Genomic DNA, 22,045 nt, shown 5'->3' with positions numbered 1-22,045 from the left:
TCTGATTAAACAAAGGATTAAGTTGATGGCACAATGCACAGTTCCTTTGTGGTAGGCTGATCGTGACCACAAATATATCGGGTCCTTATCCCTAGAGCCTTTAAATATTACCTTTTTTGGGAAAAGGTGCTTTTGAAGATTTTATTATGGATCATAAAATGGAGAGATGATCGTGGATTATCCAGTTGGGTCATGAATGCCATCACAAATGTTATGATATGAGAGAGCAGAGGAAGATTTGACAGACACCCACAGAAGAGAAAGTGATGTGAAGATGGAGACAGAGATTTGAATGATGTGGCCATAAGCCAAGGTATGTTGGCAGTCACCAGAAGGAATGCATTCTCCCCTCAGGCTTCCAAAAAGTGCAGCCCTGCCAACACATTGATTTAACTCAGAGATACTGATCTGAGCCTTCTGGTGTCCAGAACTGTAAGAGAATAAATTTCATCATGCTAAGCCACCCAGTTTGCAGTATCTGTGACTGCAGTCAAAGGACACTAATATTATCCTTCATCCCTCCTCCCCTTTCTTCTTGCCTTAAAGATAAACATGAGACCCAGAACAACAAGAAAACAAAATCCACGATGATGAAAATGACAGAGAGAAAAAAGAGCAAGCCCAGGATTCTCACAACATCGCTATTGGCATCAGCCTAGGACTCCTTACCTACAGGTTACTGGTTGTGCAAAAGAAATTTATTTCCCATCAGCTTAACCCACAGCAATCCTATATGGAACAGCTCTCCTGGACCCCACTAACCAGCTTCACTTCTCCTCTCTGCTCTCCGCCAGCCCCTTCCTCATATCACCCAAAAACATAGCCATGACTTGGTACTTTATACACAGTGTCTGCTTCACCTATGAAGCAGCAAGGTCCTGAAGACAGGGACATTTGTCTGTGTAGCCCCAGCATCTAGCCTGGTGCAGTAAACGCCAAGCAATAAGCAAATGCCCGTAAACAAATGGGTGAGGTTTGGAAAGGACATTAGCCCTAGAAGGGGTCCCATATGGCAGCCTTCCTGCTTATTACAGTGTCTTTAGAACAGGCTTGACTGCACTTTCTTAATGAGCAAGAATGCCATTTGCTTCAGTGACTTGGGACCTTCCATGTAAGTAGTGAAGGGGCCATACATACCAAACACTTCGTCCAGTTCATTGTCCACTTTTTTCTGGACTTCTGGATAGCAACCCAATAGGTACAAGGCCCAGTTTATTCCAGCTGCAGTCGTGTCATGGCCCTACAATGTAAGAGAAAAAACAAAAACAGCTTAGAAAGCAGAGTTCTATTGAGAAGGGTAGGGATGCTAGCTCTATTTTGAGTTGTCTCTGGATTTGACAGCTGTGATGTGACCCCAGACAGAACAAGTTAATTTTACACAGTATTTTACCTCCGTGGGGAACAAACCAATAAAACAATCCCTTCAAAGGGGACGCCTCTGGTACAGGGACATTTCAATACGACAGAGTCACATACTTGGTGAGAGAGGCTGGGCTGGGCTAACAGGAGGCATTCCAAGGGAACTCCGTGCGCTGGACTGTTTTTGAGGAAATAAAAGTGTGACTTTCCTGAGCCAAGTGGCCAGATCTGCACTTCTCCACTGTCCCCCACTTGCACGGTCGGCTTTATCTGGACACCAGGGAGCACATGGGTGGTTCTGAGCAACAGTCTCCACATCAAGAAGTTGATAAATAGCCCCATTTAAGCTTTGTTGAGATTGAAGCAAAATATCAACCATTTTGTAGAAACGAACTCAAATATTCTTCACAAAAAACCTTGGTAGCCCAGCCGGCCTGGTTCAGTGCTTGAGCATCGACCTATGAACGAGGTGGTCATGGTTCGATTCCTGGTCACGATGCATGCTCGGGTTGTGGGCTCGATCCCCAGTAGGGGGCATGCAGGAGGCAGCCAAGCAATCATTCTCTCTCATCATTGATGTTTCTGTCTCTCCCTCTCCCTTCAATAAAATATATTTCTCTGAAATCAATAAAACAATATATAAAAATTTAAAAAATCTCCATGGGATACTTGATACTACATTTCACATTTTAGAGATGACAAACTGAGGCCCAAAAGATGCTAAATTACTTTCCCAGGCCACACAGCTTCATAGGAGGTGGAGGCAAGAATAGGACCCTTGGAGTTTCTGATGACAAAGCAGAGTCCACACTCTTCACCTCGGGGAGCGTGGAGGATGCGGGGTGAGGAGACTCCAGCTCCAATACTGATGGTGACACCTGGACGACCTTATTCTCTGTCCGTTCAGTGTCTTTAGGCATCAGCCCCTCATTTCCTGTCCTCACCTCACCAGGACACTCCACATGCAAAATGGCAAGTTCTTCAGAAAAAAAATGTATTTGAAAAATAAAAAATACTATTATAACTCTTACTGGTCCTTTTACCCTAAGCAACACAGGTGACCGCTGTAATATTTCCTCTCCTGGGCAGAAGTCTCTAAGCACATGCTTTAGCTCCTAAGTGGAATTGTTAAGGACTTTTCTGAAATTTCAAAAAAAATGTGTTTATAAGTCTCTGATGTTGGCATGATTGTATTTTCTCTCACTTGCCATTTGTTTACAGAAATGACTCTGAACTCCAGACAAAAGCTGGCCCATGTCACTCAGTTGTTTAACAAGTCATAGAGGAGGTGCTCTTGCGAAACAATTTTAATAGCTTCTCCTGAATTTGAAAGTGAGCTTCCTGTTTTATTTTTGTCTGCGACCCAAAGGCAGCAAACACAAAGCACAGAGCCGACAAGTGCATTGGCAGAACTGCGCAGGGCAAGAATCCGCCAGACCAGGAGCGTAAAGGGCCTGGCATGGACATAGAAGCCTGGAACAGATTGTTCCATCTCAGAGGGGAGGAGGGGGTGCGTGTGTGAGGGGGTGGGAAGAGATCAACCAAAGAACTTGTATGCATATATGCATAACCCATGAGACAGACAATAGGGTGGTGAAGGCCTGGGGTGGGGGGCGGGAGCAGGCTATAAGGGGTGAATGGGGGAAAATGGGGGACATATGTAATACTTTGAACAATGAAGATTTTAAAAATAAATAAAATGAAATATAAAAGTAAAAAAAATAAAATAAAAGGCCTGGCAGCAACAGCCTGCATCCTCTTACGGAGGAGGTCACAATAGTGTAGTTATACATGCTACGCCCACTGTTTCATGGGAAGAAGGGAAAAATTAGAATTCCAAGAATGTTAGAGCTGTAAGAAAGAGATGTTAGTCTGGTTGTTTTTGTGGAAGTGCGAGGTTACTGGTGGGAGATGGATGTGTATGTGCAGGTGTGAGTGTGTGTGTATGTGCAGGTGTGAGAGTGTGGATCCATGTGTGGGTGCAGGGGCCACTTCAACATCAGATACCAGCCAATGTCTGTTGCACAGGAATGTGCCAGGCACGATGGTTGGTGCACATTAGAAAACTATTCCCCTAGTCCTCAGGGCTGTTCTGTGAGGGCCGTGCTATAACAAGGAGGACACAGAGGTCCCGAAAGGGAGAGGAGGTGTCCGAGGTCACACTTCTAGTATAGGTCAGAGCTGGGATTTGGCCCCACAGCCCACTTTTCAGTGAATTACATGTCCATTTTCTGCATAATGTTTCTTTTCTCTAAAGTGATGTGCTTAAAATAGAAGTTTCAAACCACTGATATAGTCCTTCTTTCCACTTCCACACGGGACTGTGGCAGAGATCTGCAATGACTGGGCCTGTGTCCTATGGCCCGTCAGCACAGACTGGGAGAAGGCAGGTCTGTGGACCCTTCACACCACTCGCTTCCTGCTTCAGGGCGCACAGCCTTCCTCCTGGGGAGTCACCGCACCCAGGCGGCTACAGGCAGAGCAAACACAGTGCATGCAGCCCGCCGCCGAAAACTGAAGGCTTTCCCTTTCCTCCATTTCCAGGATATTCCACAGGCTGCTTCTTAAAACCATTTCTTAATCTTCATTTGGTAAGCCACATGTTAAGAGGTTTTCTCTTTATAATATTTAATGTAGTTACTTGTAAAGTTATCTTTGCAAATAATTCGTCTTTTTGCCCTGCTGGTGTGGCTCAGTGGTTGAGTGCTGACCTATAAACCATGAGGTCATGGTTCAATTCCTGGTCAGGGCACATGCAGGAGGCAGCCAATCAATGATTCTCTCTCATCATTGATGTTTCTATCTCTCTCTCTAAAAAAAATCAATGAAACTATATATTTTTTAAATTCGTCGTTTTTTGGTTTTGTTTTTTTTAATGTAAAGTCCAAAAATCTCTTTAGAATCACAAACTGGTTAAATTCTCTGCTAGATGGAGCTGGGAAGATGGTGGCAGGCAGGATGGAGGTGAGGGAGAGGGTGTGAGTGAGGAAGTGACAGGGGAGTGTGTGGACGTGTGTAGTGTGTGTGTGAATGAGTGAGGGACAGTCAAATCCGGCAGGAGAACCAGAGGCTGGCAGACCAGGCTCTCCTGGACAGGGAGCCCCTACCACCGCTGTGGGCACTCCCCCGGCTGTGGGGCTCGAGCAGGGAGCCCACACCATCTTGAGGGGGAGAGCGGCCTCCTCTAGGAACTCAGCACCACCACCCAGACTGGCCTTGGACACTGCCCGCGACCCTGCAGCCACGCCAGCCAAAGGCCTGCTGCCTCGCCCCCGGACCTCCAGACCCTCGGGCATCTACCGCCAAGGGCGCACGGCTCCCACAGCAGTAAGTGGACTTCCCCTTCCCTGGCTGCTGATCCCCAGAAACCATGGGCACGCCGATCCAGTGCACAGGCACCCTGAGTCCCCCGCCCTGGCAGAGGGCTCTCCGGTGCCTCTGGGTGTGCACGTATCCAAACAAGGAAGCACGGCCCCGGCAGTAGAAACTCGGGCTTCCCCCTTCCAGGCGGCCTGCCCACAGACACCGAGGTCACACAGTTTCAGCACACAGGTCCCCTGAGTCTGCCACCCCAGCAGGCAACTCCCAGGTGCTTCTGTGAACAGCCACTGGGCGCTCTGGTATCCAACCAAGGACAGAAGACCCCGGCTGCAGAAACTCAGACTTCCCCCTCCTCGTCTGCCGACCTGGCTCACCACAGTAGCAGTGATCCAGCACACAGGCCCCTTGAGCCCGCTGCCCCGTCAGGCGGCTCCCAGGTGCCTCTCTGAGCCACCACAAGGTAGGACCCTGGCTGCCAGCATCCAGTCCCCAGGGTAGCGCTGCTCCAGCACAGGGGCCCCCTGAGCCCACCGCCCCAGCAGACAGCTCCTGGGTGCCTCTGTAAGCCACCTCTGGGCACTCATATCCACCCAAGGGCGCACAGCTTCCCAAGCAGAAACTGGGACTTCTCCCTCCCGGGTTGGCAACATACCAATATCCTGCAGCTCTAGCTAGTGGGCCCCACGAGCACACAGCCCCAGCAGATGGCTCCTGGGCCTCTCTGTGAGCTGCCATTGGGCATGTGCCTCTCCAACGAAGGGGCACGGCTCTCAACAGAATCCACAACATCTCCCTCCCGGCTGCCTACCTCTGGACACCTTGGTGAGTTACTGAGGACCCACCTCCCCAGACAAGGTCACACTGTTTCAGCCACAGACTCCGAGATTCCCACAACCCCAGCTGCTGGCTCCTGAACCCCTCGTGATTCAGAAAGGGAAATCACGTTGGCCAGAGTCCCACTGCTTCAACCCCAGACTACAGGATAGCTGTTCAGCACCGTCCCAGGCTCCGACCCTTGTAGTGAGTTACAGAGTGACACTACCCCAGCAAGAGTCACACAACACCAGCCAAAGTCATAGTACCTGAGCCTCAAGCCCCAAGACTCCTTTCTCCCAAGTCCATGGACTCTGGGAACTCACAGTGGGCACATACCAGTGAGACCTCAGGCAACCCTTTCCAGGAGAGCTGGAACTATGATCACATCCACAACAGCTTGCATAACAAAGCTGTGGGTGAGTCACATTGCCAATCTGTGATGAGACTTCCTTCACGAATAAGAAACTAACATTCATGACCCCACTACATCAAGAGAACCCAAAGAGCTCAAGTAGGGGGCTCTGCTAGAGACTGCACCCAAAAATCACCAACTACATTGCACCAACCCTAAAGAACTTGGGTAGCAAAGCAGTTGGATTTTAAGACATAGAAACAATTAAAACATTACAGCAAAAAAATGGGGAGACATGAAAACAATCCCCAAAGGAAAGGAAAAAAGGAATCACCAGAAAGGGAAATAAATGAGATGGAGGCAAGTAACTTATCAGAGAAAAAATTCAGAGTAATGGTTACAAGGATGCTCAAATGTCTGGATGACAAATACACTCAAATCAATGAGAATTATAAGAAGCTGATAAGAATGTCACCAACATGAAAAGGAATCAAGAGGAAGTGAAGAATGAGCTAGCTGCAATAAAGAACACAATGGAAGGCTTTAACAGCAGACTAGAAGAGGCTGAGGACCACATCAGCAAATTAGAAGACAAGGTAGAAAAAAACACACACACAGCAGCAACTGGAAAGAAGACTTAAAAAGCAGGAGGAGAGCCTAAGGGAGCTATGGGACAACAAGAAAGAAACAACATCCACATCATAGGGATGCCAGAAGGAGAGGAAGTGGAACAAGGAATAGAAAACCTGTTTGAAGAAATAATGACAGAAAACTTCCTGATGTTGGGAAGAAAAAAAAAAAAAAACAACCCATACAAGTCTACAGCTTTTTTCTGAAGAAGAAAGTTGATCTGGTATTTAATTTGGATCTTAAACTTTGTAATTCTAACTACAATATAATGACTCTTCATCAGTTATAATAAGCTACTTCAAAATGCTAAAAACTTTTTTAAAGAATTCCTATAAATTGATTATCTTTTTAAGTTATAAATACTAGTAAACTGAGAACAGATCATCCCTTATACCAAGGATCCCAACATATTTTAAAAGGTGGCTACAAATAATTCTTGCTATTTCTAATTTTACTATTAAATGCTTACACAACTATAAGTATTAGTGCTGGCTATTTCTTCATCCTTAGCATTTTTAACTCCCAATATTTAAAAAAAAAAAAAAAAAAACATTTTCTTCTTATTATGTAACAGGAAATGTAATTTGTTTAATGAGGATACCTGAGACTAACATGACAACGCAAAATACCTCTAACATGAAAGTGTCCACTTCTTCTCGAATAGCCTCATGGCTTAGCTTGTTCCCTTCATCATCCATCACATTTAAAAGCAGGTCGAGAAAAGCCTTGCGTTTTCTGTTGGAGAGGGTCGTGCCCTTGTCATCACTTTTACGTTCTTCATCTCTCTTTATTTCATTGGCCCGTTCATTGATGACCTGGATGATGTAAATGATCACATGCTTTTGTGTGGAATTTGATATGGCCTAATAGTCCATTTTCCTGTGAAAATATACCAGCTTCTTTAACTGATTTTTTTTTCTAAGCCTTTCCTGTTCTGTCTCACTCAACAGGAACTTAGGTTTTTGTGAAGTTTTCTGTGACCATTTTTAGGGTGTTATTTGATAAGATTTTTAAAAATGAATTTAATGTCAGGCAAATACATCATTTTCAAAAACTATTTTTGCAGCCTTTCCAACATGGGAATAGAGGAGTAGTGTCCTGAATAGGGCCCCAGCGAGCTGAAAGAGCTCATAAGAAAAAGTTGGGTGGTGGAGAGAACAATCATTATATAATAGACTAATTATAGATCACTCTAATTACGTGTTGTATTGGAGAAAAGAATCACCCTGTATGCTTGCCGCTCCTTCTGCCTGGAATGCTCTTGCCTCAGAAGCCAGCATGACTAGCTTCCTCCCTAGTTTTAGATCTCCGCTGCCCATTGTCACACTGTCAGGGTCACTGCTACCCTAGTCCCTGGCACTCACTCTCTCCCTAAGCCTGCTTTACCTTTTTTCCATTTCACTTACCACCTGGCATTGTATTTGTTATTTAGTGACTTTCTCCTCCAACATCAATGTAGCAGCAAATTTGTCTTTATTCATTCATATATTTCCAACCTTTAGAACACTGCTTGGCATTTTAGAAATGCCCATCAGGTATGTGTTAAATGAGTAAAAGAATGAAAGCCCCTGAGCTTAATTGGGTTACACATTTCAACTTTCTCTTCCTTTCAGGCAATTGTCCAAACCTGCTTCTGCTTTGAATGAACAGATCCCAAGTTCAGTAAGGGCAAGCGCCGTGTCCTCTCTTTGATTCTTGGTGGAACCCCTGGTGCCTGGCACTCAGTATGCAATTTTTGACATTATCCATCCAATCTGGAATTCATTCGTTATTGATACTGATATTAATGCATGAAATTTGAAGACAAGTGTAATTATACCTATAAAATACAAACTGTTCACCGTTCACCTCTTTCCAGGAAATTATGCTATACTCCACTGAGGGCAGCTCACTCCAACATCTCATTCATCTAACATCTAGAGACACTTGATCTGTCGGTGGACACAGTACTTCATTGTCATGAAGCAATGCCATCATATTTTAAACTAAAATTTACAGCAAAGGATAAATATAATTACTTCGGCACTTTTATCAGTACATTTAAATTATAATGCATGTTTTCAATTAAAGTTTGCCTTTTCATAAAAATACTTTTAACACAAAGACAGACTATATCCAGAACATTACTATTTCCTTGTCATTAAAAATTAAATAGTAATATCTAGTTAATTTTTATCTTTTCCAGTTTAAGATACTGCCATAAATGTCCTTTGTCTTGAAAAACCATTGCCTAATCCAAACATTTTTCAGAAGATTCTTATAACGCAAATCCCTGTGTCTTTATTCTCTTAGCATAGCACCCAGTTTGTTAATACCATAGCTCATATCACATTTTGTAATTATTTATTTATAGACAACCTCCCCCAGTAGACTAACCTTCCCCAGGAGGGAACATTAATGACTGGGTGTGTTAACAAACATAGGAGTCATGCACTTATAAAAGTTCTAGAAAGTGATAGTGGTAGGGGTTGCACAACATTGTTAATGCCCCTAATGCCACTGAATGGTACTTAAAATGGCTATTATGATAAATTTAATGTCATGTCTGTTTATCCACAATAAAAAAAATGAGGACTTACATTGTTGGTAAAATTATGTAAGATCTTTAGGTTCCTTTTGTGCTCCCATCCTTCTTTAAACAAAAGGTACAAAACATCATGCCAGAACCAAATCGTCCTCATTCTTTGTTGTAGCAAATCAGTCATCCTATAAATAGGATGCAAATGTATCAACTGATATGTCAAAAACTAGAGGCCCGGTGCATGAAATTCATGCATGGGGGTGTGTGTCCCTCAGCCCAGCCTGCACCCTCTCCAATCTGGGACCCTTCGAAGGATCTCCGACTGCCTGGTAGGATCGGGCCTAAACAGGCAGTCGGACATCCCTCTCACAATCCAGGACTGCTGGCTCCCAACTGCTCACCTGCCTGCCTTCCTGATTGCCCCTAACCACTTCTGCCTGCCAGCCTGATCACCCCCTAACCACTTTCCTGCCAGCCTGATTGATGCCTAACTGCTCCCCTGCCAGCCTGTTTGCCCCTAACTACCCTCCCCTGGAAGCCTGATCGCTCACAACTGCCCTCCCTTGCAGACCTAGTCCCTCCCAACTGTCCTCCCCTGCTGGCCATCTTGTCACGGCCATCTTGTGTCCACATGGGAGCAGTCATCTTTGACCACATGGGGGCAGCCATCTTGTGTGTTGGAGTGATGGTCAATTTGCATATTATTCTTTTATTAGATAGGATTAGATAGGCTAGAGTCCTGGTGCATGGGTGGGGGCCAGCTGGTTTGCCCTGAAGGGTGTCCCAGATCAGGGTGGGGATTCCCTTGGGGCATGGGGCCGCTTGGGCAAGGGGCCTGCCGTGGTTTGCAGGATGGCCACGCCCCCCAGAAACCCAAGCGGAGGCCCTGGTATCTGGGATTTATTTATCTTCTATAATTGAAACTTTGTAGCCTTCAGCAGAGCCAAGCCTCCTGCTCGCTCCATGGCCGAAGCCATTTTTGTTGGGATTTATTTATCTTCTATAATTGAAACTTTGTAGCCTCAAGCGGAGGCCAAGGCAGGCCAGGGCTGGGGAAACTTGGCTTCCTCCATCACCGGGGACAACTCAAGCCTCCTGCTCTCTCCAGCTCTGTGGCTGCCTCCATTTTTGTTGGGATCTATTTATCTTCTATAATTGAAACTTTGTAGCCTTAAGTGGAAGCCAAGGCAGGCCAGGGCAGTTGGAAAGCTTGGCTTCCTCCATTGCCAGGGAAACCCAAGCCTCTTGCTCTCTCCATGGCTGCAGCCATCTTGGTTGGGTTAATTTCCATACTCGCTCCTGATTGGCTGGTGGGCGTGGCTTGTTGGTATAGTGGGGAGTATGGTCAATTTCCATATTACTCTTTTATTAGATAGAATGGGCATTGCTTGAGTACCTATTTGGTGCCTGGTCTCAATGAGGGTAATATGTGGCAACGATGATAATTTGTCTTAGCAGCTACTAAGAGCTCTATGCTTTATGCTCAACAATCAAGGCATGGGTTATGACACATCCAAGGAAGCTTAAAAATTAAATGGGTCCTTTAGAGGAATGAAGAATCCATTACAAAACATCCTTAATAGATGGGCCATCTGATTTCTCCTTCCCAGGTCTGGGAAGAGTTCCGGACCTCCCCGAGCTGCCTGTAGCTCTTATACTACAGGGTGGGAGGAAATCTGCCTGTTTAATGTCCACACATTTGCTTCATCAATCCTCTGGCTGTCCTCTTCTCCAGTAAAGTGCCCCTCTGTCACATCCCTGTTCTGAGGCCCTCCCTCAACATTTCCAGTGATGGAGCAGGAAGACCTAGACATGGTCTTCTCCTTTAAGAGCAGCTTACAGGCCAATTCTGCAGAGTGGCCTTTCCTGGTCACTCAGTCTGTGGGCCCTATTGCTGTTTTCTTCTCGAATATCAATTTTATTTCTCTTTCTAGGCAATTATTATGGTTTATAAGTTTATACTTATTTGTTTCAATGCTTGTCTCCCTGTTATTCTGTTTTGTGGACCACTATAAAACTAGTCAGTATCTTGTGTAATGAATGGCAGATTATATCCTGTATAATAAAAGCCTTTTATGTTGCGTGTCTGGTCGTGCAGACGGCCATTCAACCAATCAAAGCATAATATGCTAAGGATATGCTAAGACCACTCAACTGCTCGCTATGATGTGCACTAACCACCAGGGGGCAGACGCTCCGTCCTGTACGTTAGCTTGCTGCTGTGTTTAGGCTGATTGGGACTGAGTGAGACGGCGAGACATGCCCTGGAGCCCTCCCAGGGTCCCTCCTGGCTGGCCAACTTCCTGCATCCTTCCCTGGCTCGATCATGCACCAGTGGTGTCTCCAGGCCTGGCCTGCATGGTCTTGTAATCTGGGCAAGGGGACCCCAAACCCCAAGTGCAAGAATTTCAAATACCAGGCCTCTCATATGCTAATATGTGTTAAAATGAAATAGGCAGTGGACTCAAAGAGAGAATTCCTCAAATCAATCCCTGGCCCTGGCTTTTAATAGTTGAATAAACTCAAGCAATTTTTCAAATAAATATGACTATTTCAATTAAAAAATAATACACACTCAGTGCAAAAAATATGGGAAAAGAGAATTAATAATAACACAAACAAGAAAGAGGAGCACACAAAAACAATAATCACTGCTAACATTCTGGAATAATATTTACAAGGTTTTTTTTAAATGAATAATTTTTTACACCTAGTGGTTATGATGCTAAAAATATTGTTTTTATCTTTATTTTACCACTAAGCATCATAATGTAATTGCTCAAGATATCATAAAATAATCATTTAAAATTATACCATAGCATGGGTGTGCCATAATTTATACAATAAATCCCCTACTGTTAAAATACATACATAAATGATTAGGTTGATTTTTAGTGCAATATTTCATTGTGAAACAATGAAAAAGATACAACACAGACAAAAAATTATTAGTGATGTTTTTTAAAGCTTGAATCAATAACAATTTTTAAAAATAATTAGAAAGGCTCCGTTTACCTATAAACTGCACGGACATACTCAGAATCACCATTAGTCTGAGCATCAATATTCTTGCCCATAGCTGTTTCTGCAAAATATGGGTGAGAAGCAACCATTCAATTCACGCACATGCCTTGTGTTTAATTTCCAGTGGCAAACACTTGAAAAAAGACCTAAATTCCTATATACGTTAGAATTGTTCCTTTCCCCTTTCACTCTTGCACCTTTGGTTTCTCCTGCTCCCTGTTCCTGCTCCTCCTTCCCTCTGACCTTCCTGGAAGGATGGCTCTGCTCAAAAGCCCTAACAGTGGGTACTGCTTCTCAGGAGCCTAATTTAGCAGAAGGATCACCTCAAAGAAGCCAATATCCTTTCTAACCCCTTCATTTGCCTCCCAGTGAAATGTTATTTTCTATTTGGTCCATTTTCTGTTTACACCATAGCTCTAGAAACAAATCAATGAGACTTACCACAGATGATATCTAAGGCACAAAGAGCGATGTAAAAAAAGCAGTTAAATTTTTCTCCGTCAACATGTTTTTCAAGCTTATTAACCAATATGTTGGCTTGTTCATTCAAGACATCTAAGAACTCTTCCAGAATGGTAAAATGGAAAGTGGGTGTTAACAGTTTTCTCCTAGAGCGCCATTTGTCTCCAGTACTAGAAATACAAGACATGGTTACAAAGGAGAGAAAAGCAACATCCAAAACAAATAAATAAGGAATAGTTAAGACAAAAAATTCTTCCTAATCTACAGATTCCCAAATGCTTTGGTCAGAATGCCAAGGGGAGAGTCATACACAGTTACAGAATGGGCACATTTTAGATATCCTTCTATATTACTAATATTTAAAAGAGCACTCATCAAAATTGAAAATTTTAAGAAGTTTTCGAGATTTCTAAGTTCTGAGTTTCCAAAAATTAGAAATTCCCCCCCTTTAGCCAACCTTAACCCTCTGAAGATCAAGGAGCTCCATGAGTCTACTTTGATCTCTAACATCCTCGAAGTCTCCAAAGTCCCCGCCGAAGTCCTGCTTTCTCTTTCTCAGTTGACGGGGTCCTGTTGCTGGGTGGCAGCGCAAGGACTGACGTCACTGTGCTCCACTTACTTCTCCGGGGATGACTGCCTTTTTCACTGAATTTTCAAGATTTCCCCGCTCAAAGCTCCCCTGTGCCGTACTCCCTTTACACACTGGCACTTTCTACCTCTCCTTGGAACACTGCTGATCATCATTATTGAATGTCACAGCTGGAGATTACTCTACACCCAGGGTTCCTGTCTCTCAGAGGCCCATTATCACCCAGCCTTTTCAGCTTCTCCCTACTACCCGACAGCACATTCTTGCTATAGGAAAACCACCTTGTGTCAATGCCTGACATAAGTTATGCACAAGACAGCTTTACCGATTTACACTGACTTACCTTGTAAGTAGTCCTAGGCCAAGCCATGGTTGTAGGAAGGTGTACACATAAGACTTGTCAATTTGCTTTGAGCTAGTTAAAATTACCTTAGAAAGAGAGAAAAGAAAAATGAGAGCTAGAGATATGAAAGCCACTTTAATTATAAGAATACTGGGCTAGAACACAACTACTTTCTAAAGTAACATTTCATAACAATTACTTCTTGGTGGTTCGTTTTTCTTACTCTGACTCAAAGAAAGGCAATTAGAGTTTGGAGCATCCAGCTGTCACTCACTCTTGTAGACTCGCTGGAGTTGGCTGAAAGGAAAATGCTCAAGAGAATTCCCTGACTCCTGCCATGAATTAGGAGCCAAGTGGAGCTCTTTATTGAGGGTAGGAGTGAGGGAAGAGAAGGTGGGTGAATCAAAGGATGACCACATTTAGGGAGATGGAAATCACAAGTTCATGATCAGCCATGTTGAATTGGAGGCATTCAAGTTGCCATAGTCTGAAAGCAGGTGTGCAGCTCAGGAGTGAGGCTTACACTAGGTACGCATTTGACCGTCTCCAGGGTGTAAGTGGCACTGGGAACCATGGGTATAGTTAGGTTGCCTGAAGCCAAAGTAAAGCAGAAAGGATGAGCATATGCACAAAATGCTTCTCAGGCCTCTTGCTGCAGTTCCCTGCTTTGGACAGATCTCTATCCACATAGACTAAGCCCACTTATACAGGCCAGCAATGGCTGAAACCCCACGTGTGGCCTCTCGCTATCTCCTCTGGGCCAGTAGATTCTGCAGTGTGGTACCAGAGACACTCTAAGAGTTTTACACAATGAGTAAGAAAGATGTATCCAAGCCCAACAACCCTAGGAAATTGTGCTGTTAATTTTGCTCCATCAAGAGAAGGTCTGTTTATCCCATTTCTACTTCCTGACCCAAATTCTTTGTCATCAACCCTTCAGATAATACCCCAATGTCATGATAATAAGTAAAAGAAAGGTAAACATTTTTTAGGAGTAATTTCAATAGCGTGAATTAACATCTTCCCCATCAATATCAAGTTAGTGTTCTACTTTAAAAAATTAACTTGAAATAATAAAAATATGATGGAACTCTGAGCATCTTAAAGGAAACACTTATATTTTATTAGTTTTATATTTTTGTAATCTTAAAACAGTGCCTGGCAGATGACATGAGCTCACCTTATAGAATACTCTATTTATAGTTCTGTTCAACTGAAGACTTCCCAAAAAAGGAGGACAAATATATTACTTGATACCAAATGTGTATAGACATGTAGAAGCTGCTACTCTTCCCAGAACTCAGACTATATCTGGAAAGCATTAAATGGCACCTTCACAGCCTTAGATATTAAATGAAATCCTCATTGAATTATATTTACTAATAAATATAAGGACATATATTGCTGTTTATTCTGATGAGATTCTCACACCATCAATTATACAGTGAAACATTGATCACAGTCACCATCGACTCACCTCTATAGTTTCGGCTTTATACATGGCTATTACTGGTACTGTGCCAAGCCAGACTTTTAGCATCGGCACATGTCTGTTCTGTTCAGTGTAATGAATCACCTGCTGGAAAAACTCTAGGAGAGAATATTTAATTTTAAATAAGTTCCTTACTGTGTCTTCTTTGGGTTTTTTACTCTTTTATTTTGGGCAACTCACTCAATATCTCCCAGATCTTTCACCTCTTGAAGCTAAACCACACAGTTGTCCTTACTAAATTATTAATGCATGAATTATGAGGCTAATTTAATTATGAATGATATATGTGCAACAGCCTGGTTAACTGTGAAATGCCAAGCACTGTGGATGTTTGTGGTGACCTTATGACATGCCTTCCCCAAGAACACTGAGGTTGTTCAGTTTCTCCTGACCTGCTTCAGGCTACACTTCTATAGAAAGGGAAACCTGTCCCAACACTCCAGCCCTGGTAGATAGATGCTTCTCTTTCACACTCTCTAAATGTATTGAAGTTCCTCAACAAATTGAGATTAGAGCTACTATATGATCCAGCAATTACTCTTCTGGGGATTTATCTGAAGAACATGAAAACACTAATTCAAAAAGATATATGCACCGCAATGTTAACTGCAGCATTATTTACAATAGCCAGGATATGGAAGCAGCCTTAGGTGTCCATGAATGGATGAATGGATAAAGAAGATGTGATAATAATGGCCCAGCTGGCATGGTTCGGTGGTTGAGCATTGACTCGTTCAGGCCATATGCCCGGGTTGCAGGCTCAACTCCCAGTGTGGGGCATGCAGAATGCAGCCAATCAATGATTCTCATCACTGATGTTTCTCTCTCTCCCCCACCATCCTTTCCACTGTGAAATCAATAAAGAATATATATATTAAAGATTAAATATTGTCATTTGTTATAACATGAATGGATCTTAAGGGTATTATGCTAAGTGAAATAAGTCAGACAGACAAGGACAAAAACAGACTGATATAACTCATATATAAAATATAAAACAAAAAAGTAACAAATGAACAAATACAACAAAACAAAAACAAATTCAAGGATACAGGCAACAGAATAGTGGTTACAGAGGAGAAGGAGAGTGGAGAGAGGGCAAAGTAGGTAAATGGGGTTAAACAAGTGGTAATAGAGGGAAACTAGACTTTTGATTGTGAGCACCGAAAAGCGTATACAGACATCAGATTATACTATTGTACACCTGAAATCTAGATAATGTTATTAACCCATGTTACCTCAAGAAAAAAAATAATTTAAAAAAACTCTTCTGTGTTACTAATCCTTCAACTTCTCAAATGTCTCAGGGCCTCTACAGAACCTCTTCCCTTTGTAGGAAACTCTTATTCCTACTGCTTTTTGTCTAATAACACTTACTTTTCTTCAAGTGTCATCTTAAATGTGATTTTGCTGTGAAGTCTTCTCTGATATTTTATATAAGATTTCTGTTAATATAACTTCCCACCTTGGCACCCATTTCTAGTACAGGCACCAGATCTCAGTATTTCTAAATACTGTCCTACCATAAAATAAGCCAATTCTCCTTGGAGAAGTCACTGATTTTAGGGCTGAGGCAGAGAAAAATACCAGAAGGGTGGAATATATTATGGTGTCAGAAAATAAGGAAGTGCTCCAAAAATGATGGGGCCATGTTGAAACACCAAGCAGCCAACCTAAAAAGCTCCTAATACTCCAAACTGGAACAGTTTGTGCAACAGAATAAGTAATGATAGAATTAGTTTGTATCACTTCTCTAGTCAATATCTTATAGTTGTCAGTGTACAGACTTTCACCTCCTTGGTTAAATTTATTCAGGGTGTTTTATTCCTTTTGATTCAATTGTAAATGGGACTGTTTCCTTAATTTCTCTTCCTGATGGTCCATTGTTAGCATAAAGAAATGCAAGTGATTTTTGTATATTGATTCTATATCCTGCAACTTTACTAAATTTAGTTATTAATTCTAACATTTTTGGGAGGTGGAGTATCTAGGGTTTCCTATATGAACAATCATGTTGTCTGCATTCTTTTTCTTGCCTAAATGTTCTTACTGGGACCTATAATACTATGTTGAATAAAATGGTGAGAGTGAGCATCCTTGTCTTCCTGATCTTAGAGGGAAAGCTTTCAACATCACGTATGGTGTTCTTGCCAAAAATGTATAACCTCATTGAAACTCTGAAAAAACAAGAGACAAATCCAAACTGAGAGTGATTCTACAAAATGCCTTCTCAGAAAATGTGTCAAGGTCTTGATGTGTATGGAAAGACTGACAAATGATCACACATTAGAAATGATTAATATTGAAGAGCATAACACAAGGAAGCACAACTACTATATGCCAGGTGAGATTTTGAATTGAGTCATGGAACAGAAAAAGAACATAGGAAGTTTTGTGAAATTCAAATAAGTGTTGTAGTATTGTTAAGAACATTGGACAAATAATAATTTTCTAGTTTTGATAATGATACTAATTGTGTAAAATAACACCATCAGAGGAGGCTTGCTGGGTATATGGCATATGCGAACTCTATATTATTTTTCCAACTTTCCTGTAGTTCTAATATTATTTGAATAAATAAAAGTTTATAATGAAGGGGAGTTTTATTATTCTAAAGCTGAAGAATAAAAAGTAAGCTGGAGGAAGATTTTAAAATATTTTTTTAGTAGAAGAGAAACATATAATATCTATATATATACAAGCCTAATATGCAAAGTGTCCCCTCGGAAGTTCGACCAACTGGGAGGTCCATTGCTTACTATGACATGTTCTGACCACTAGGGGGTGGTGCAGAATGAAGGAAGGCCCCAGCCCGTGGCCAGAAGCTGATAGGGACCCTACCCATGCACGAATTTTGTACACTGGGCTTCTAGTCTATACTAATAAAAGCCTTGGTGGCCCTCACGTGCGATGTTGTCAGAAGATGGCTGCCAAAATATGGCCACCACAAGATGGCCACCACAAAGATGGCCACCACAAAGATGGCCAACAAAAGATGTCCAGCACTAGATGGCCACATGCACAGCTGAGGCAGGGCCCGGTGGCCGGTCCACGTGTTAAGGCCTAGGGGTCCCGCAGCTCCGTGCCACACAGAGGAAGTTAGTTTCAGTGGAGGAGGTGGGTCATGGCAGAGGAGGGCAGTTGTGGGCTATCAGGCCAGCAGGGGACGGCAGTTGTGGATGATTGGGCAGGCAGGGAAGGGCAGTTGTGGATGATTGGGCTGGCACGGGAGAGCAGTTGGGGGTGATCAGGCCAGCAGAGAAGGGAAGTTGGGGGCAACCAGGCCTACGGGGAAGGGCAGTTTGGGGGGACCCAAGCCTGCAGGGGAGAGCAGTTGGAGAGGACAAGGCCTTCAAGAGAGGGCAGTTGGGGGCGATCAAGCCTGCAGGGAGGGCAGTTAGGGATGACCAGGCTGGCAGAGGAGGGAAGTTGGGGCAACAGGGCCTGCAGGGAAGGGCAGTTGGGGGGGACCCAGGCCTGCAGGGGAGGGCAGTTGGGGGCGATGAGGCTGGCAGGAGAGGGCAGTTAGGGGTGACCAGGCTAGCAGGTGAGGGCAGTTAGAGGTGACCAGGCCGGCAGCAGAGGGCAGTTAGGCATCAATCAGGCTGGCAGGCGAGTGGTTAGGGCAGCCGTGGGCAAACTACGGCCCGCGGGCCGGATGTGGCCCGTTTGGCTGTTCTATCCGGCCCGCGGAGCTGAAAGAGCGAAGGGTTCTCTTGCTCTCCCCTCCGCTCCTTTATTTTAAATTTATATTAGTTCACACAAACACTCCATCCATGCTTTTGTTCCGGCCCTCCGGTCCAGTTTAAGAACCCATTGTGAACCTCGAGTCAAAAAGTTTGCCCACCCCTGGGTTAGGGGGTGATCAGGCTGGCAGGCAGAAGTGGTTAGGGGCAATTAGGAAGGCAGGCAGGCGAGCAGTTGGGAGCCAGCAGTCCTGGATTGTGAGAGTGATGTCCGACTGCCTGTTTAGGCCTGATCCCAGTAGGATCGGGCCTAAACGGGCAGTCAGACATCCCTCGAGGTGTCCCAGATTGGAGAGGGTGCAGGCTGGGCTGAGGGACACCCCACCCCCCGTGCATGAATTTCATGCACCGGGCCTTTAGTAGTTAATATAAGAAAGAATCATTAAGCTAAAAAGAATTACTGAGAAGCACTGAAGAAAAGGTAGAGATTAGATAGGGATATTTGGTAATCAATCAAATCAGTTTCCTATGACATGTCCAGATATAAGAATGAATATGATGGAAATACCTTATTTCTTCTTGAAAACACAACATGCTCACTCATCCACATGCTCAACAACAGACAAATCCAAACTGAGAGTGATTCTACAAAATAAATGTCTCAGAAAATATGTCATGGTCTTGAAGTGTATGGAAAGACTGATAAATGATCACAGATTAGAAAAGATTAATATTGAAGAACGTAACACAAGGCAGTACAACTACTATATGCCAGGTGAGATTTTGAATTGAGTCATGGATTCCACAGGCAAGGAACATGTACCTCCAAAGCACTGGATCCCTACTCTCAGGGAATTTATAATCATAGGAGACGGTCACTGTGGTACTAATCACAGTATCAGGTCAAATGAAATGGGGGCTAAATTAGAAGGTTAAGTCTGAGGAGTTCTCAATTTTCATTGAAAGGACTGGAGAAATTCCAAGAAAGAGATGGCATTTGAGCATAAAAGAATGAGTTGGCTTTTTATAGGAAGAAAAAGGAAGTTAGGGTAAACCAAGCAGCAGAAATAGTGGAGCAGAGGCAGGGAGGTCTGAAAATGGCCTATAGGTTTAGCCAAAGCACAGGATGGGGATGACAGCATTGATAGATGAGCTTGGAGTGTTGGAAGGCTAAAGGAGTTGGATTTTCTTTTACAGTCTCTAGGCAATGTCTGAAAGTTCCTGAGGAGTGCTAGAACCACAGTTATATTTTAGGACAATAACACTGAGGTGTGTGGGATCTGTGGACAACTTGGTATTCCGAGGCCACAGGACGCTTCTGGGGTGGGAAAAAGACTGGGATTCCATGCAGCCAGTGTTAGGGGCCCTGGTCCTGCTTTATGGCCGGTCCTTATATTGGGTGTGGGGATGGAGACCAGTAATCCCAACAACACTGAAGTAGTGAGGAAAGTTGGGGAGGTAACCCTTTCTGTATTGAAATCCCTGAGGCCCATTGGGGAATGCAGCCCAGCATTCAGAAAGCTCAGACAATGGCAAACTCTGGGTCAGCTCAGGAAACATTAAATTGGCGAGTGTGACCCGGAGTGTGGTTTGGGTGGGGTGGGGGAACACAGTGACTAAAGAATTGGGGTACAGGGTCCAGCCCTCAGAGAAAAGACCTGGCAAAGGTTAGACAGAGCCCATGTCAAACAACATGAGGTCACGGGAGGACTAGGTTCCAATTAGGTTAGGAAATGAGGCCTCTCATGAGGAGGGAGGGGTAAGGAGAGCAGACTGGCTGGGAGGCATGTGGTACCCAGGCTTTTCTAGGCAAAGGGAATGCCCCCTTGACAGCAGCAGGACTAATGCCCACAGCACTGTGGCACCTGAGGTGTTGACGGGTTGTTTTCAATGGGAATTTGGGCCCCACAGACAGATTGACATGGCATAAAAAAACAACTATTAAACTTTCCAGCTCTTTTCCAGGCCAATACATGTTCACATACTCAACTACCCCTGCTCCTTCTCCCATCCCTCAGCTCCCCCCACCCCTGGGCTTCAGGGCAAGCTGCTCACAGTGCAGCGGGAGAGGCTAAAGCACAGGGATGTCCATTGCACGTGACACGGAAGAAACAGTAATTATTGTTTAAAGCGTTTGCACATTTGGGCCCCTCCAAACCCAATAATGAGTCTTCTAAGCTAGCTGACATTCATTCTGTCATTTATTTGCTGTGGAAGGTAATTAAACACCAGAGCAGAGCTAAGGGTTTTCCATGCCTTATGTCTTTTATGCCTCACCACAGTCAGGTGACAAACACTATTACAGAAGTTAGTGAACAGCTGAGGAAGTTGTGCACAGCTGAGTAGTTGCACCATACCACAGCGCTGGTAAATACAGGCCTGGCTTTGTACCCCAGGCACCCACACACACTGTGTCATCCTCCCCATTACATCACCCCGATTCAAAATGCCTTCCTGTCAAACCATTGGCTAAACTGCTGTGAAAGGAGCTAGGTCAGATCAACAGTGTCAAAATATGTGTCGCATGGCCATAACCACTGCCTTGGTCTGGGCTGACAGAGGAGACAGGGAAATCAAAATCCGTGGTTTGACGGCCTCAGGTGGGCCCCATAGCAGGGAGCAGCTGGGGAAGACAGGTGTTGACAAAAAGGACTGGAAAAGCAAAAGATAGAGTTCAACAGCCTAGTTGGGAGTCAGTTGCAATTCTCCAGGTGAGACTTCTGAGGCCAGAATGCAGATGGTAGCCACACAATGAAGGGCGCAGCCTCCTGTATAAGACACAAGGGTATTGAGGATGGGGAATACTCCTTTAAATGTTGTGCTATGCCCAATTTTGCTGAGCTCAATGCTGGGCACAAAGGAGGGCCTCAAATAAGTGCATGATTGACAAAGAATAAAATGGCTCAAACCAAGTTCTGGACAATGGTCTAGAAAATGCACGCATTCAATGTCATCCTCAAAGTAACTGCAATATAGTGACTTTTACAAGTAGAGGGTAACACACTCTAACCTAAAGAGTTTTAAACAACTTGAAAAGTCAAGCAATTTGGTTACAAGCAGAAAGGGACCAAAGGTTGGTCTCATGTCCAGATCCTGTAGTGGTTGATGCATTAAAAAGTCCCCTTGAGAAAGATAATGTGTTATCATTCTCTTGTCTCCGGAAGTAACTGTAAGGAGAATGACTTTAAATAATCCAATAACTCACAGTTTGTTTTGAAATGAATCTTATTCACTGGAGATTTCAATTCTTAGAAAAATTCCCCCAAAAGACTATGATGAGATTTCTTAAGTATATTGTTTCCTGTTGGGGAGGAGGGGTCTATATTTCTACACCATTCTTTTTTAATATTATAAATCTTCCCTTTGGGTAGAAGGGAAGATTAGCTCTGCCTTTAGTGTTCGCCATGATGATTTTTACAAATGCAGTTTTCATATCGCCATGATGATTTT

At 43.7% G+C, this 22,045-nt stretch overlaps 1 protein-coding gene across 2 annotated transcripts in view; it reads right to left on the bottom strand.

The window, feature by feature from the left end:
* The window catches only part of LOC308243685 (cytochrome P450 4V2-like), a 41,022-nt gene that overhangs the window by 14,000 nt on the left and 4,977 nt on the right, over positions 1–22,045 (bottom strand). For both annotated transcript variants that reach the window (XM_080659384.1, XM_080659383.1), the window contains exons 2-8: positions 14,895–15,007; positions 13,418–13,503; positions 12,465–12,655; positions 12,015–12,084; positions 9,058–9,184; positions 7,108–7,293; positions 1,138–1,240 (exon numbers count right to left, since the gene is read on the bottom strand). In XM_080659384.1, the coding sequence (XP_080515510.1) occupies positions 1,138–1,240; positions 7,108–7,293; positions 9,058–9,184; positions 12,015–12,084; positions 12,465–12,655; positions 13,418–13,503; positions 14,895–15,007 (876 nt within the window). The remainder of the gene's footprint in view (positions 1–1,137; positions 1,241–7,107; positions 7,294–9,057; positions 9,185–12,014; positions 12,085–12,464; positions 12,656–13,417; positions 13,504–14,894; positions 15,008–22,045) is intronic.

This window comes from Plecotus auritus (genome assembly GCF_963455305.1).
Source record: "Plecotus auritus genome assembly, chromosome: 3".
NCBI classification, from domain to species: domain Eukaryota; kingdom Metazoa; phylum Chordata; class Mammalia; order Chiroptera; family Vespertilionidae; genus Plecotus; species Plecotus auritus.
This window is presented reverse-complemented; position numbering and strand designations above follow the sequence as displayed.